The sequence below is a fragment of the Salvelinus namaycush genome, chromosome 4 (genome assembly GCF_016432855.1).
Source record: "Salvelinus namaycush isolate Seneca chromosome 4, SaNama_1.0, whole genome shotgun sequence".
In the NCBI taxonomy this organism is placed as follows: Eukaryota; Metazoa; Chordata; class Actinopteri; order Salmoniformes; family Salmonidae; genus Salvelinus; species Salvelinus namaycush.
The window spans coordinates 2,265,491-2,281,751 of NC_052310.1; the positions used below are offsets into that span (position 1 = coordinate 2,265,491).

Genomic DNA, 16,261 nt, shown 5'->3' on the forward strand with positions numbered 1-16,261 from the left:
GGGATAATAATAATAATAATAATAATAAAGTGATAAAGCGCTGTGGAGCAGCAATATTCATTCTTTCTCTTGACGTCATCTCACTATTTCCCTCCCAGCTCGGAGTTTGAGGAGGTGACCATAGACCCTTCGTGTAGTTGGAGACCTGTGGCCATCAAGTCTGATATCCACATCAAGGAGGATCCAGATGGACCCATGGCCAAGAGGTTCAAGACCATGAGCCCCACCCAGATGACCCTGCCCAACGTGATGGAGATGATCGCCCTGCTCGGCCCAGGGCCCTCGCCCTACCCGCCCCAACAGGGGGGCAACAACAGCGAATACGGAAGCCATGGTACATTATTTACTTAGCCTCTTTCTTCCTAACTTAATCCTCTTAGTTCCTGGAGGAACATAGGGCCAAGGTACATTATTTAGAGATACTTTCTTCCTAACTTAATCCTCTTAGTTCCTGGAGGAACATAGGGCCAAGGTACATTATTTACTTAGCCTCTTTCTTCCTAACTTAATCCTCTTAGTTCCTGGAGGAACATAGGGCCAAGGTACATTATTTAGAGATACTTTCTTCCTAACTTAATCCTCTTAGTTCCTGGAGGAACATAGGGCCAAGGTACATTATTTACTTAGCCTCTTTCTTCCTAACTTAAACCTCTTAGTTCCTGGAGGAACATAGGACCAAGGTACATTATTTACTTAGCCTCTTTCTTCCTAACTTAATCCTCTTAGTTCCTGGAGGATGATAGGGCCAAGGTACCAACAATGGGTTTTTAGATTATATTTCTGTGTACATAAAAACATAGAACAAGAGCCTCTATTTATATCTGTACTTATATCATAGTGATTATGTGATTTGAAAAATAAATAAAAATAAAATAACCTCTAAAAGTAACTTGCTTGTTTTGATTTTTGTTGTGTTACTAGGTAATAGTTACCAGGGCCACAGCGGGGGCTTTGACTTCCCCCATGGGAACCCCGGTGGTACGACCATGAACGACTTCATGCACGGCCCCGCTCTGTCCCACCCGCCAGACATGGCACAGGACAAACCCCTCTCACACAGCATGCCTGACTCTGTAAGTTAAAGTTTACACATTTTCAAGTTTACTGCCATGTGTGATGTATACAGAGGGTAGTGCGTACGGCCCAGTACATCACTGGGGCCAAGCTTCCTGTCATCCAGGACCTCTATACCAGATGGTGTCAGAGGAAGGCCCTAAAAATTGTCAAAGACTCCAGCCACCCTAGTCATAGTCTGTTCTCTCTGCTACCACACGGCAAGCGGAACCGGAGCGCCAAGTTTAGGTCCAAAAGGCTTCTTAACCTCTCTGGTATCATTGGGACGCTAACGTCCCACCTCGACAACAGCCAGTGAAATTGCAGGGCGCCAAATTCAAACAAAAGAAATCCCATAATTAAAATTCCTGAAACATACAAGTATTATACACCATTTTAAAGCTAAACTTCTTGTTAATCCAAACACAGTGTCCGATTTCAAAAAGGCTTTACGGCGAAAGCACACCATGCGATTATGTTAGGACAGCGCCTAGCCACAGAACAACATACAGACATTTTCCAGCCAAGGAGGACTCACAAAAGTCAGAAATAGCGATTAAATTAATCACTTACCTTTGATGATCTTCATCTGGTGGCACTCCCAGGACTCCATGTTAAACAATAAATGTTAGTTTTGTTCGATAATGTCCCTCTATATGTCCAAAAACCTCCGTTTAGTTCAGTAATCCAAAGGCACAAAGCGCGCTCTCAACATCCAGACGAAAAGTCAAAAAAGTACAATAAAAGTTTGTAGAAACATGTCAAACGATGTTTAAAATCAATCCTCAGGTAGTTTTTGTCATAAATAATCGATAATATTTCAAACGGACCAAAGCTTCGTCAACAGAAAAGGAGAAACAAGAAAGGCGCTCTGGAGTCATGTCTGGACATTTCCAGTGTCCACTCATTGGAAGTGCTGAAACAATGCCTAAAGACAGGCCACGAGTAGAAAAAGCCATAGAGATCGTGAACTGGGTCCAAAGTTTTTGTAAGGTGGATAGGCTTTCAATGGAAAAACAGTCTTTCCAAATATTAGTACTTCCTGGATGGATTTTCCTCAGGTTTTCGCCTGCCAAATCAGTTCTGTTATACTCACAGATATTGTTCTAACAGTTTTGGAAACTTTAGAGTGTTTTCTATCCAAATCTACCAATTATATGCATATCCTAGCTTCTGGGCCTGAGTAGCAGGCAGTTTAAATTGGGCACGCTTTTCATCCAAAATTCCGAATGCTGCCCCCTACCCTAGTGAAGTTAACAGCATCTACCCCCAAGCCATACGACTCCTGAACAGCTAATCAAAGGGCTTTCCAGGCCCCTCTTTTACGCTGCTGCTACTCTCTGTTTATTATCTATGCATAGTCACTTTAACTCTACCTGCATGTACATATTACCTCAATTACCTCGACTAACCGGTGCCCCCGCACATTGACTCTGTACCAGTACCCCCTGTATAAAGCCTCCACATTGACTCTGTACTGTAACACCCTGTATATAGCCTCCACATTGACTCTGTACCGTAACACCCTGTATATAGCCTCCAAATTGACTATGTACCAGTACCCCCCGTATATAGCCTCCACATTGACTCTGTACCGTAACACCCTGTATATAGCCTCCACATTGACTCTGTACCGTAACACCCTGTATATAGCCTCCACATTGACTCTGTACCGGTACCCACTGTATATAGCCTCCACATTGACTCTGTACCGGTACCCCCCTGTATATAGCCTCCACATTGACTGTGTACTGTAACACCCTGTATATAGCCTCCACATTGACTCTGTACTGTAACACCCTGTATATAGCCTCCACATTGACTCTATACCGTAACACCCTGTATATAGCATCCACATTGACTCTGTACTGTAACGCCCTGTATATAGCCTCCACATTGACTCTGTACCGTAACACCCTGTGTATAGCCTCCACATTGACTCTGTACCGTAACACCCTGTATATAGCCTCCACATTGACTCTGTACCGGTACCCCCTGTATATAGCCTCCACATTGACTCTGTACCGGTACCCCCTGTATATAGCCTCCACATTGACTCTGTACCGTAACACCCTGTATATAGCCTCCACATTGACTCTGTACCGTAACACCCTGTATATAGCCTCCACATTGACTCTGTACCGTAACACCCTGTATATAGCCTCCACATTGACTCTGTACCGGTACCCCCTGTATATAGCCTCCACATTGACTCTGTACCGTAACACCCTGTATATAGCCTCCACATTGACTCTGTACCGTAACACCCTGTATATAGCCTCCACATTGACTCTGTACCGTAACACCCTGTATATAGCCTCCACATTGACTCTGTACCGTAACACCCTGTATATAGCCTCCACATTGACTCTGTACCGGTACTCCCCTGTATATAGCCTCCACATTGACTCTGTACCGTAACCCCCTGTATATAGCCTCCACATTGACTCTGTACCGTAACACCCTGTATATAGCCTCCACATTGACTCTGTACCGTAACACCCTGTATATAGCCTCCACATTGACTCTGTACCGGTACCCCCTGTATATAGCCTCCACATTGACTCTGTACCGTAACACCCTGTATATAGCCTCCACATTGACTCTGTACCGTAACACCCTGTATATAGCCTCCACATTGACTCTGTACCGGTACTCCCCTGTATATAGCCTCCACATTGACTCTGTACCGTAACCCCCTGTATATAGCCTCCACATTGACTCTGTACCGTAACACCCTGTATATAGCCTCCACATTGACTCTGTACCGTAACACCCTGTATATAGCCTCCACATTGACTCTGTACCGTAACACTCTGTATATAGCCTCCACATTGACTCTGTACCGTAACACCTTGCATATAGCCTCCACAATGATTCTGTACCGTAACACCCTGTATATAGCCTCCACATTGACTCTGTACCGTAACACCTTGCATATAGCCTCCACAATGATTCTGTACCGTAACACTCTGTATATAGCCTCCACATTGACTCTGTACCGTAACACCTTGCATATAGCCTCCACAATGATTCTGTACCGTAACACCCTGTATATAGCCTCCACATTGACTCTGTACCGTAACACCTTGCATATAGCCTCCACAATGATTCTGTACCGTAACACCCTGTATATAGCCTCCACATTGACTCTGTACCGTAACACCCTGTATATAGCCTCCACATTGACTCTGTACCGGTACCCCCTGTATATAGCCTCCACATTGTTATTTTACTGCTGCTGTTTAATTATTTGTTACTTTTATTTTCTATTTTTTATTTTCTACTTATCAATTTTTTTACTTAACACTTATTTTTATTTGTTTCTTAACTTCTTAAAGCATTGTTGGTTAAGGGCTTGTAACTAAGCATTTCACTGTTGTATTCGGCGCATGTGACAAATACAATTTGATTTGATTTGAACATGGGTAATCTTACTAACTGTAAGAGTCACTCAGTGTACAGGTTATATGTAAGCAACTGCAGTAAGCTTTAACACTGCAGACATGGAAGTGATTTCCTATTAGCTTCAACCCTGTTCTAATTTACATGTCCCAACGTACAGAACTCAACTCACACTAATCTCAATGCTTCTCTCTCTCTCTCTCTCTCTCTCTCTCTCTCTCTCTCTCTCTCTCTCTCTCTCTCTCTCTGTCTCTGTCTCTGTCTCTCTCTCTCTCTCTCTCTCTCTTTCTCTCTCTCTCTCTCTCTCTCTCTCTCTCTCTCTCTTCCTCCCTTCTCAGATACCTCATCCTGCCAACACTAACCAGTCCCACAACTTGTTACAGCAGAGCTTACACGCCCCATCTCACCCCGGCAGCCAATCGGGACAGCCGTTGCATCACAGTGGGCCTCCTCAGCCGTCACGACAACAGGCTCCGCCCCCACAGCAACAGCAGCCCGGCCCTAACAATCATCCTCAGCAGCACGGCGACCCCTTAGAGGGACTGGGTGGAGGGCTCCCAGATATGCCCGAACCTTCCTTGGATGTAAGTTAGACACACATGGGTTACGTTCCCAAATGGCAACCTATTCCCTATATAGTGCACTACTTATTTAGAAAATAGGGTGCCATTTGAGACGTATACAGTGGGGCAAAAAAGTATTTAGTCAGCCACCAATTGTGCAAGTTTTCCCACTTAAAAAGATGAGAGAGGCCTGTAATTTTCATCATAGGTACACTTCAACTATGACAGACAAAATGAGAAAAAAAATTCCAGAAAATCACATTGTAGGATTTTTAGTGAATTTATTTGCAAATTATGGTGGAAAATAAGTATTTGGTCATCTACAAACAAGCAAGATTTCTGGCTCTCACAGACCTGTAACTTCTTCTTTAAGAGGCTCCTCTGTCCTCCACTCGTTACCTGTATTAATGGCACCTGTTTGAACTTGTTATCAGTATAAAAGACACCTGTCCACAACCTCAAACAGTCACATTCCAAACTCCACTATGGCCAAGACCAAAGAGCTGTCAAAGGACACCAGAAACAAAATTGTAGACCTGCACCAGGCTGGGAAGACTGAATCTGCAATAGGTAAGCAGCTTGGTTTGAAGAAATCAACTGTGGGAGCAATTATTAGGAAATGGAAGACATACAAGACCACTGATAATCTCCCTCGATCTGGGGCTCCACGCAAGATCTCACCCCGTGGGGTCAAAATGATCACAAGAACGGTGGGCAAAAATCCCAGAACCACACGGGGGGACCTAGTGAATGACCTGCAGAGAGCTGGGACCAAAGTAACAACGCCTACCATCAGTAACACACTACGCCGCCAGGGACTCAAATCCTGCAGTGCCAGACGTGTCCCCCTGCTTAAGCCAGTACATGTCCAGGCCCGTCTGAAGTTTGCTAGAGAGAATTTGGATGATCCAGAAGAAGATTGGGAGAATGTCATATGGTCAGATGAAACCAAAATATAACTTTTTGGTAAAAACTCAACTCGTCGTGTTTGGAGGACAAAGAATGCTGAGTTGCATCCAAAGAACACCATACCTACTGTGAAGCATGGGGGTGGAAACATCATGCTTTGGGGCTGTTTTTCTGCAAAGGGACCAGGACGACTGATCCATGTAAAGGAAAGAATGAATGGGGCCATGTATCGTGAGATTTTGAGTGAAAACCTCCTTCCATCAGCAAGGGCATTGAAGATGAAACGTGGCTGGGTCTTTCAGCATGACAATGATCCCAAACACAACGCCCGGGCAACGAAGGAGTGGCTTCGTAAGAAGCATTTCAAGGTCCTGGAGTGGCCTAGCCAGTCTCCAGATCTCAACCCCATAGAAAATCTTTGGAGGGAGTTGAAAGTCCGTGTTGCCCAGCAACAGCCCCAAAACATCACTGCTCTAGAGGAGATCTGCATGGAGGAATGGGCCAAAATACCAGCAACAGTGTGTGAAAACCTTGTGAAGACTTACAGAAAACGTTTGACCTCTGTCATTGCCAACAAAGGGTATATAACAAAGTATTGAGATAAACTTTTGTTATTGACCAAATACTTATTTGCCACCATAATTTGCAAATAAATTCATAAAAAATCCGACAATGTGATTTTCTGGATTTTTTTTTCTCATTTTGTCTGTCATAGTTGAAGTGTACCTATGATGAAAATTACAGGCCTCTCTCATCTTTTTAAGTGGGAGAACTTGCACAATTGGTGGCTGACTAAATACTTTTTGCCCCACTGTATATTAGTGATGGGTTATGGGTTAACCGTGGGTGATGAGTCGGGTTGTCCCATGGTGTCTGAGGTTATATCCACGTGGTGGGTGGGTGATGAGTCGGGTTGTCACACGCTGGGTTAAAGGTCATGAAATATTGCGTGACTGAACGTTGAATAAAGAGAAATCAATGGATTAAAAATCCATAATTGAATTAATTTTGTGTGATTTTTATCTACAGGCTACATATTATTTATTTTTTTTGTTTTGTTTTATCTGCTGTTATTGCGTAATCCTAAGCTTTACGGCCTAACGCCTCGATCACACCGACAGCGTCGCGGCGCAAAACGGTACGCAGCATCATCTGGATATGTGTCCAACAAAAGTTCAACATTCACCTTCTGCTAACATTTCTGTCAAACCGTCTACGCAGACAGTTTGACGCCATACGTTAGATAAATCCTACCTACGCACCACACAGAAGAAGCAACTGCCTCAGCAACACTGCAGGGCAAACGCAGCGTTTCACTGGAAAGGAATGTACTTCTGGTACCAAACTGAAACGACGCTGTCGGTGTGATCGAAGCGTAACTGTATGCGCACCAAATACACAAAAAAAAATAAGTTACCGTCGGATCCACTGAGGTAAAAAGGACTGTGTCGGAGTTTAATTCAATAAGAGAAAAGGAGAGTTGAAAATAAAAAAGAAGGGAGGGCCAGAACAGTAGCCTAATGTTCGATTTTCGCATGTAGTCGGGCGGTTGCGAATGGATTATTAGCAATTGCTGGTGGCTGTGGGTATCGCGGGTGGGTGTGGGTATGGCGGGTGGGTGTGGGTATGGCGGGTGGGTGTGGGCATTGCGGGTGGGTGTGGGCATCGCGGGTGGGTGTGGGCATTGCGGGTGGGTGTGGGCATCGCGGGTGGGTGTGGGTATGGCGGGTGGCTGTGGGTATGGCGGGTGGCTGTGGGTATGGCGGGTGGGTGTGGGCATTGCGGGTGGCTGTGGGTATTGCGGGGGGGTATTGCGGGTGGGTATTGCGGGTGTGTGTGGGTATTGCGGGTGGCTGTGGGTATTGCGGGTGGGTGTGGGCATCGCGGGTGGGTGTGGGTATCGCGGGTGGGTGTGGGCATCGCAGGTGGGTGTGGGCATGGCGGGTGGGTGTGGGCATGGCGGGTGGCTGTGGGTATGGCGGGTGGCTGTGGGTATGGCGGGTGGGTGTGGGCATTGCGGGTGGCTGTGGATATTGCGGGTGGCTGTGGGTATTGCGGGTGGGTATTGCGGGTGTGTGTGGGTATTGCGGGTGGCTGTGGGTATTGCGGGTGGCTGTGGGTATTGCGGGTGGCTGTGGGTATCGTGTGTGGGTATTGCGGGTGGCTGTGGGTATTGCGGGTGGCTGTGGGTATCACGGGCGGGTGTGGGTATCACGGGCGGGTGTGGGTATCACGGGTGGGTGTGGGTATCGTGTGTGCGTGTGGGTATTGCGGGTGGCTGTGGGTATTGCGGGTGGCTGTGGGTATTGCGGGTGGGTGTGGGTTTTGCGGGTGGGTGTGGGTATTGCGGGTGGCTGTAGGTATTGCGGGTGGGTGTGGGTATGGCGGGTGGCTGTGGGTATGGCGGGTGGCTGTGGGTATGGCGGGTGGCTGTGGGTATGGCGGTTGGGTGTGGGCATTGCGGGTGGCTGTGGATATTGCGGGTGGCTGTGGGTATTGCGGGTGGGTATTGCGGGTGTGTGTGGGTATTGCGGGTGGCTGTGGGTATTGCGGGTGGCTGTGGGTATTGCGGGTGGCTGTGGGTATCGTGTGTGGGTATTGCGGGTGGCTGTGGGTATTGCGGGTGGCTGTGGGTATCACGGGCGGGTGTGGGTATCACGGGCGGGTGTGGGTATCACGGGTGGGTGTGGGTATCGTGTGTGCGTGTGGGTATTGCGGGTGGCTGTAGGTATTGCGGGTGGCTGTGGGTATTGCGGGTGGCTGTGGGTATTGCGGGTGGGTGTGGGTTTTGCGGGTGGGTGTGGGTATTGCGGGTGGCTGTAGGTATTGCGGGTGGGTGTGGGTATTGCGGGTGGGTGTGTGTATTGCGGGTGGCTGTGGGTATCACGGGTGGGTGTGGGTATCGCGGGTGGGTGTGGGTATTGCGGGTGGGTGTGGGTATTGCGGGTGGCTGTGGGTATCGCGGGTGGGTGTGGGTATCGCGGGTGGGTGTGGGTATTGCGGGAGGCTGTGAGTATTGCGGGTGGGTGTTGCGGGTGGCTGTGGGTATTGCGGGGGGTTGTGGGTATTGCGGGTGGGTGTGGGTAAACAAACAGCTGACCAGTGCATCACTAGTATACATGTTTTCTGTGTTGTTGTTTTTTTGACATTGTTTATTGGGATTTTATATGTTTCAAAGTGGACCAGAATAGATCCTACATTTGTGATGAGATACATTGGAATGAAATGTGCAGATGTTTTTTTGTGACGTTTTTTCATTCACCGTTTCCATGTCAACGTTAGATCAACCTTCTCATACGGATCTTTACTAACCAGCATGTTCTTTTCCTCTTGTCCCCTTCCTCTGTAGCTCCTTCCGGAGCTGGCTAACCCAGATGACTTGTTGTCTTACCTGGATCCTCCAGACCTCCCGAGCAGTAGCAATGATGACCTTCTCTCGCTCTTCGAAAACAACTGACTCTGATTCTAGATCAGTTCATAAAAACAAAAACATTTATAGGACTGCCTGGAGTTGGACCTATAACCTCTGACCTGAGACCTGCTCCAGTACTTGACAAACACAAAGATGCACTCCCTTTCTCCTCTTTCTCTTGTACAGTTTGCATTGATTCTCCAGCAGACTGACTGACTGACAGACTGACTGACTGACAGACAGACTGACTGACTGACAGACTGACTGAACAATGTTTTAAAACTCAAAAAAGACAGAGCAGGACAGGGTAGGGCAGTGAGTGACGCCTGCCTCCCTGCTTGTCTGCCTCCCGCTGCAGCGTCCCTCATGTGACCATCGATGATACCAGCTATCTGATATTCAGTTCATTTTGTATGCCACCAGTGTCTGTGTTCACATTTTGGAAAGTGTTGATGCGTTTTTTTAATTCATATTTTGTTTCCTTTTAAAGAGAGAAAAAAAAAGGAATTCATTAAATATATAAGGGAGAAAAAAAATATTGAAAAACAACATGTCCTGCACTATCTGGCCAGTGTGTGTAATATCCACGTTCTTATTTCACCTTATAAGGCCGTCTCAGCTTCCTGTTGTTCCAAACGTTGTCACAGTTACTGTTCCCGGGACTGGTTACTGCGTATCACTGTTTGTCTGCCACTGCACATCATGTGAAAGCACAAGATATAACAACACATACATCTCAAAGGGAACAAAAAAAAACACATTTAAAGTGAAATAGCTTTTTCTAACACTATTACCAAAACGTTTCCGAGAAATTTGAGATTTTTTGGAATGTTCAACAGCTCCCACTTTAGTTTCAACAACAACAACAAACAAAAAAACGAATGATGTGTGTTTACCAGGGTTTGGGTCAATTTGAATCGAAGGCAGTCAATTCAGGAAGTTAACTAAAATTCCAATTAAATAATTAAAACAGGGCATCTATTTTCAATGACTTCTCAATAAGCTGAAAAAGGAAAAGCTATTTAACTATGTCAACATATCACTTCCTGAATTGATTGACTTCATTTTGAATTGTCCCCAACCCTGTGGGTTACTATTTGAGTATCCTGTCAGGCCGATATCAAGCTAGTTAGATCTCCTATCTTATCCGTCTTTCTTCTCTTCATGCACCGCCTGGTGTTGCTCCTCTTATCATTCTCACTTCTCTTCATGCACTGCCTGGTGTTGCTCCTCTTATCATTCTCTCTTATCTTCTCTTCATGCACCACCTGGTGTTGCTCCTCTTATCATTCTCTCTTATCTTCTCTTCATGCACCGCCTGGTGTTGCTCCTCTTATCATTCTCTCTTATCTTCTCTGCATGCACCGCCTGGTGTTGCTCCTCTTATCATTATCTCTTATCTTCTCTTCATGCACCGCCTGGTGTTGCTCCTCTTATCATTCTCTCTTATCTTCTCTTCATGCACCGCCTGGTGTTGCTCCTGTTATCATTCTCTCTTATCTTCTCTTCATGCACCGCCTGGTGTTGCTCCTGTTATCATTCTCTCTTATCTTCTCTGCATGCACCGCCTGGTATTGCTCCTCTTCCCATTTTACAGAGCTGCGTCTCTAGCTCTCCCTGTTGAATTCTGTTATTAGTAAACAAAGTGCTAGGTGCCAAGCCCTTGTCTGGGGGTGTTCTCCAAGTAGTAAATATAGTGTGTGACTGGAATAGCACACTGTTCCCTGTATAGTGCACTACTTTTGAGGGTACTAAGGTACCATTGCTGACAAATGTATGGTGTGCTTTTTAAAGTTGCTGTTGCCACCGCTTTCTGTCTTTCTGTGTGTCTTTTATTTAACAGTAATATTCGAAGGGACTGTTATCCCAGTACACTGATATTATGGGTTGAAATTGGCTTTTGTTTTGTTTCTAGTAGCTTTTTTGTTGCTGGAAATGGTGACTTCATCAAACATTGTGAAAATGCTTATCATAACCAAAGAGGGATCGGGATGCAAGAGAGTGTGTGTGTGTGTGTGTGTGTGTGTGTGTGTGTGTGTGTGTGTGTGTGTGTGTGTGTGCGTGTGCGTGTGCGTGTGTGTGTGTGCTGGTAGTTAATCTTCATTTCGAAGATATGGAGGAAAACTAGCCGGGATCACCCGTCAGTCACCACTGTTGAAGTTGTCCGTCTGGGTTTTTTAACGAACGCAGATCTGGAGCTGAAAGTATGCCACATTTGTTTTCAAGTTCACTTTATGACAAGAGTGCTGTTGAGTATGCAAATGTATTATTTTTTGAAGAAAATATTGTAAATATAATTTGTGAATATTTTTGTATCATCTTGATCATTCTTTGTCCTTTTACATAATTAGTCAAAGTCCAACCGATCTCATCCTCCCAAAACAAACCCAACACGGACTGTGGTGGAGTCTAAAATTACACCCTATTCCCTATATAGTAGTGTTGCCATGGTGCCAGTATCGCGATTCTACGATACCAGATTTTCCTTTAAAACCTACTTTTGTAAAATATTGTGTTACAAGCTTGGAAAATAAGCACATGTGACTCTGGGTAACAAGACTGTCTTTTCCGTCATTAGGACTGGTTTCGTCAAGACATCGAGTCTCCTTCATGTTTTGTTTCCTTTCTCTTCCTTACTTCCTAGTATCGCGACACTGGTATCATGACAAAACTACTATATACTGTAAACTGCAATACTTTTGACCAGGGCCCATAGGGAAACTCATAGAGCTCTGATCAAAAAGTAATGCACGACATAGGGAATACAGACTGTCTTCTCTCTCCTCTCATAGGTGAACCTATCCCCTCCAAATGTCTCATTGTCAGCTATATACTGCAGATATCTCTCTGTGTGGTGGTCCATCCACTTTAACAGATATCTCTGTGTGGTCCATGCACTTTAACAGATCTCTCTGTGTGGTCCATCCACTTTAACAGATCTCTCTGTGTGGTCCATCCACTTTAACAGATCTCTCTGTGTGTGGTGGTCCATCCACTTTAACAGATCTCTCTCTGTGGTCCATCCACTTTAACAGATCTCTCTCTCTGTGTGGTCCATCCACTTTAACAGATCTCTCTGTGTGGTCCATCCACTTTAACAGATCTCTCTTTGTGTGGTGGTCCATCCACTTTAACAGATCTCTCTCTGTGTGGTGGTCCTTCCACTTTAACAGATCTCTCTGTGTGGTGGTCCATCCACTTTAACAGATCTCTCTGTGTGGTCCATCCACTTTAACAGATCTCTCTGTGTGGTCCATCCACTTTAACAGATCTCTCTGTGTGTGGTGGTCCATCCACTTTAACAGATCTCTCTCTGTGGTCCATCCACTTTAACAGATCTCTCTCTCTGTGTGGTCCATCCACTTTAACAGATCTCTCTGTGTGGTCCATCCACTTTAACAGATCTCTCTTTGTGTGGTGGTCCATCCACTTTAACAGATCTCTCTCTGTGTGGTGGTCCATCCACTTTAACAGATCTCTCTGTGTGGTGGTCCATCCACTTTAACAGATCTCTCTGTGTGGTGGTCCATCCACTTTAACAGATCTCTCTGTGTGGTGGTCCATCCACTTTAACAGATATCTCTCTGTGTGGTCCATCCACTTTAACAGATCTCTCTGTGTGGTCCATCCACTTTAACAGATCTCTCTGTGTGGTGGTCCATCCACTTTAACATATATCTCTCTGTGTGGTCCATCCACTTTAACAGATATCTCTCTGTGTGGTGGTCCATCCACTTTAACAGATCTCTCTGTGTGGTCCATCCACTTTAACAGATATCTCTCTGTGGGGTGGTCCATCCACTTTAACAGATCTCTCTGTGTGGTGGTCCATCCACTTTAACAGATCTCTCTGTGTGGTGGTCCATACACTTTAACAGATCTCTCTGTGTGGTCCATCCACTTTAACAGATCTCTCTGTGTGGTCCATCCACTTTAACAGATATCTCTCTGTGGGGTGGTCCATCCACTTTAACAGATCTCTCTGTGTGGTGGTCCATCCACTTTAACAGATCTCTCTGTGTGGTGGTCCATACACTTTAACAGATCTCTCTGTGTGGTCCATCCACTTTAACAGATCTCTCTGTGTGGTCCATCCACTTTAACAGATATCTCTCTGTGGGGTGGTCCATCCACTTTAACAGATCTCTCTGTGTGGTGGTCCATCCACTTTAACAGATCTCTCTGTGTGGTGGTCCATACACTTTAACAGATCTCTCTGTGTGGTCCATCCACTTTAACAGATCTCTCTGTGTGGTCCATCCACTTTAACAGATCTCTCTGTGTGTGGTGGTCCATCCACTTTAACAGATCTCTCTCTGTGGTCCATCCACTTTAACAGATCTCTCTCTCTGTGTGGTCCATCCACTTTAACAGATCTCTCTGTGTGGTCCATCCACTTTAACAGATCTCTCTTTGTGTGGTGGTCCATCCACTTTAACAGATCTCTCTCTGTGTGGTGGTCCTTCCACTTTAACAGATCTCTCTGTGTGGTGGTCCATCCACTTTAACAGATCTCTCTGTGTGGTCCATCCACTTTAACAGATCTCTCTGTGTGGTCCATCCACTTTAACAGATCTCTCTGTGTGTGGTGGTCCATCCACTTTAACAGATCTCTCTCTGTGGTCCATCCACTTTAACAGATCTCTCTCTCTGTGTGGTCCATCCACTTTAACAGATCTCTCTGTGTGGTCCATCCACTTTAACAGATCTCTCTTTGTGTGGTGGTCCATCCACTTTAACAGATCTCTCTCTGTGTGGTGGTCCATCCACTTTAACAGATCTCTCTGTGTGGTGGTCCATCCACTTTAACAGATCTCTCTGTGTGGTGGTCCATCCACTTTAACAGATCTCTCTGTGTGGTGGTCCATCCACTTTAACAGATATCTCTCTGTGTGGTCCATCCACTTTAACAGATCTCTCTGTGTGGTCCATCCACTTTAACAGATCTCTCTGTGTGGTGGTCCATCCACTTTAACAGATATCTCTCTGTGTGGTCCATCCACTTTAACAGATATCTCTCTGTGTGGTGGTCCATCCACTTTAACAGATCTCTCTGTGTGGTCCATCCACTTTAACAGATATCTCTCTGTGGGGTGGTCCATCCACTTTAACAGATCTCTCTGTGTGGTGGTCCATCCACTTTAACAGATCTCTCTGTGTGGTGGTCCATACACTTTAACAGATCTCTCTGTGTGGTCCATCCACTTTAACAGATCTCTCTGTGTGGTCCATCCACTTTAACAGATATCTCTCTGTGGGGTGGTCCATCCACTTTAACAGATCTCTCTGTGTGGTGGTCCATCCACTTTAACAGATCTCTCTGTGTGGTGGTCCATACACTTTAACAGATCTCTCTGTGTGGTCCATCCACTTTAACAGATCTCTCTGTGTGGTCCATCCACTTTAACAGATATCTCTCTGTGGGGTGGTCCATCCACTTTAACAGATATCTCTCTCTGTGTGATCCTTCATAACAAACCCAGTGGACCCATTTAGAATCCACTACGTTCCTAGACAACAACTGTACTGTAGCTTCTCTTTCTGTCGTAGGCAGTGTCCCAAATACGCTCCGTTTTGGGTCGTAGGCAGTGTCCCAAATACGCTCCGTTTTGGGTCGTAGGCAGTGTCCCAAATACGCTCCGTTTTGGGTCGTAGGCAGTGTCCCAAATACGCTCCGTTTTGGGTCGTAGGCAGTGTCCCAAATACGCTCCGTTTTGGGTCGTAGGCAGTGTCCCAAATACGCTCCGTTTTGGGACGTAGCTTCTCTCTGTCTCCCAACTTCCCAACATCATTGGTGTCATTCATAATAGACTAGTCAGGCCTTTTTTTTTAGATACAAATTTAAATATAATGTATCAAGTGTGATAAAGCAATATTCACAGATCTTCTTTTGTGCTCAAATGTTGTAGAGTAAAATTCATATAGAAGTCGTATATTTCGAGAACTAACATTCACATTTTTAGGTAAGAATGGACAATAATGATTCACAAAAACTGTGGGAGCTATCCACTATCTTTCAATGTTATCAGAGAACTATGTGAATATCATAATTGTTGCTAATTATTGTCAATATACAAGTGGTATTTTAAAGATACCACAGCCTTATGTTAAAGAAATGTTTGATATTGTTTTTATTTTTGTTATTGAAAATGTGGCTTTTTTTTTAAAAAAAGCTTAAAGACCATTTACATTTTGTTTCCCATTTTAAATGCTGTTTTTTTTGGAGGGGGGGTAAATTATTTTGTATTGTTTTTATTTTATTTTAAATGTAAAGTTAGACATATAATTTCATTTAACTGTAGCAATGTACTGATTAAAAACATCCTGGTTATTGTAAACCTAACATTTTAAACTTCATTATTGCTCTAGAAATAGTTTTTGTTACAGTACAAGAGATATGTCGATAGAATAGCGGATACTAATGTAAAGCCTGTCACTTAAATCATGAAATCAATTGATCAATCTTCTTGACAAAGGACTGCCAACATCAACTTTTCTTTTTAATTGATATCTGAATTGAAACCTAAACTTGGGGGGGGGGGGGGGGGGGTGTTACGTGTAACGCACTGGACCAGAGCTAGGAGATACATAGCTATCATTTCACATTTTGCCATATTTACATATGAACAGGTTTGTGTCGAGGGCAAACCTAAATCTGTAACCATCATCTGAAAGTATAGTGTTTCTGTGGAAAATACAGTTTCTAAAAAGGAAAAAAAACAAAAAAACAGAGGCGGTGCACCACCCATTTAGGCTTAGGAAGGACCTGCATGGGACACTGCTATAGTGGTCGTCTGTTGGCCCTAGGATAACCCTGTACACAATGTAAATGAATAGAGACACTTGTGAACAGAAATGTATTCATTTTCCCCCGGGGGGAATGTGCATCGTTTTATTCAGAATATGAAGAAGCTTGCAA

The 16,261-nt window shown here is 44.9% G+C and overlaps 1 protein-coding gene across 1 annotated transcript in view; it reads left to right on the plus strand.

Moving 5' to 3' along the window:
* Positions 1–12,565, plus strand: part of LOC120045312 (zinc finger MIZ domain-containing protein 1-like) — a 177,664-nt gene extending 165,099 nt beyond the window's left edge. The window contains exons 16-19 of the mRNA XM_038990192.1: positions 99–334; positions 922–1,073; positions 4,797–5,042; positions 9,280–12,565. Of these exons, the coding sequence (XP_038846120.1) occupies positions 99–334; positions 922–1,073; positions 4,797–5,042; positions 9,280–9,387 (742 nt within the window). The 3' untranslated portion in view covers positions 9,388–12,565. The remainder of the gene's footprint in view (positions 1–98; positions 335–921; positions 1,074–4,796; positions 5,043–9,279) is intronic.
* Positions 12,566–16,261: the final 3,696 nt, after the last annotated feature.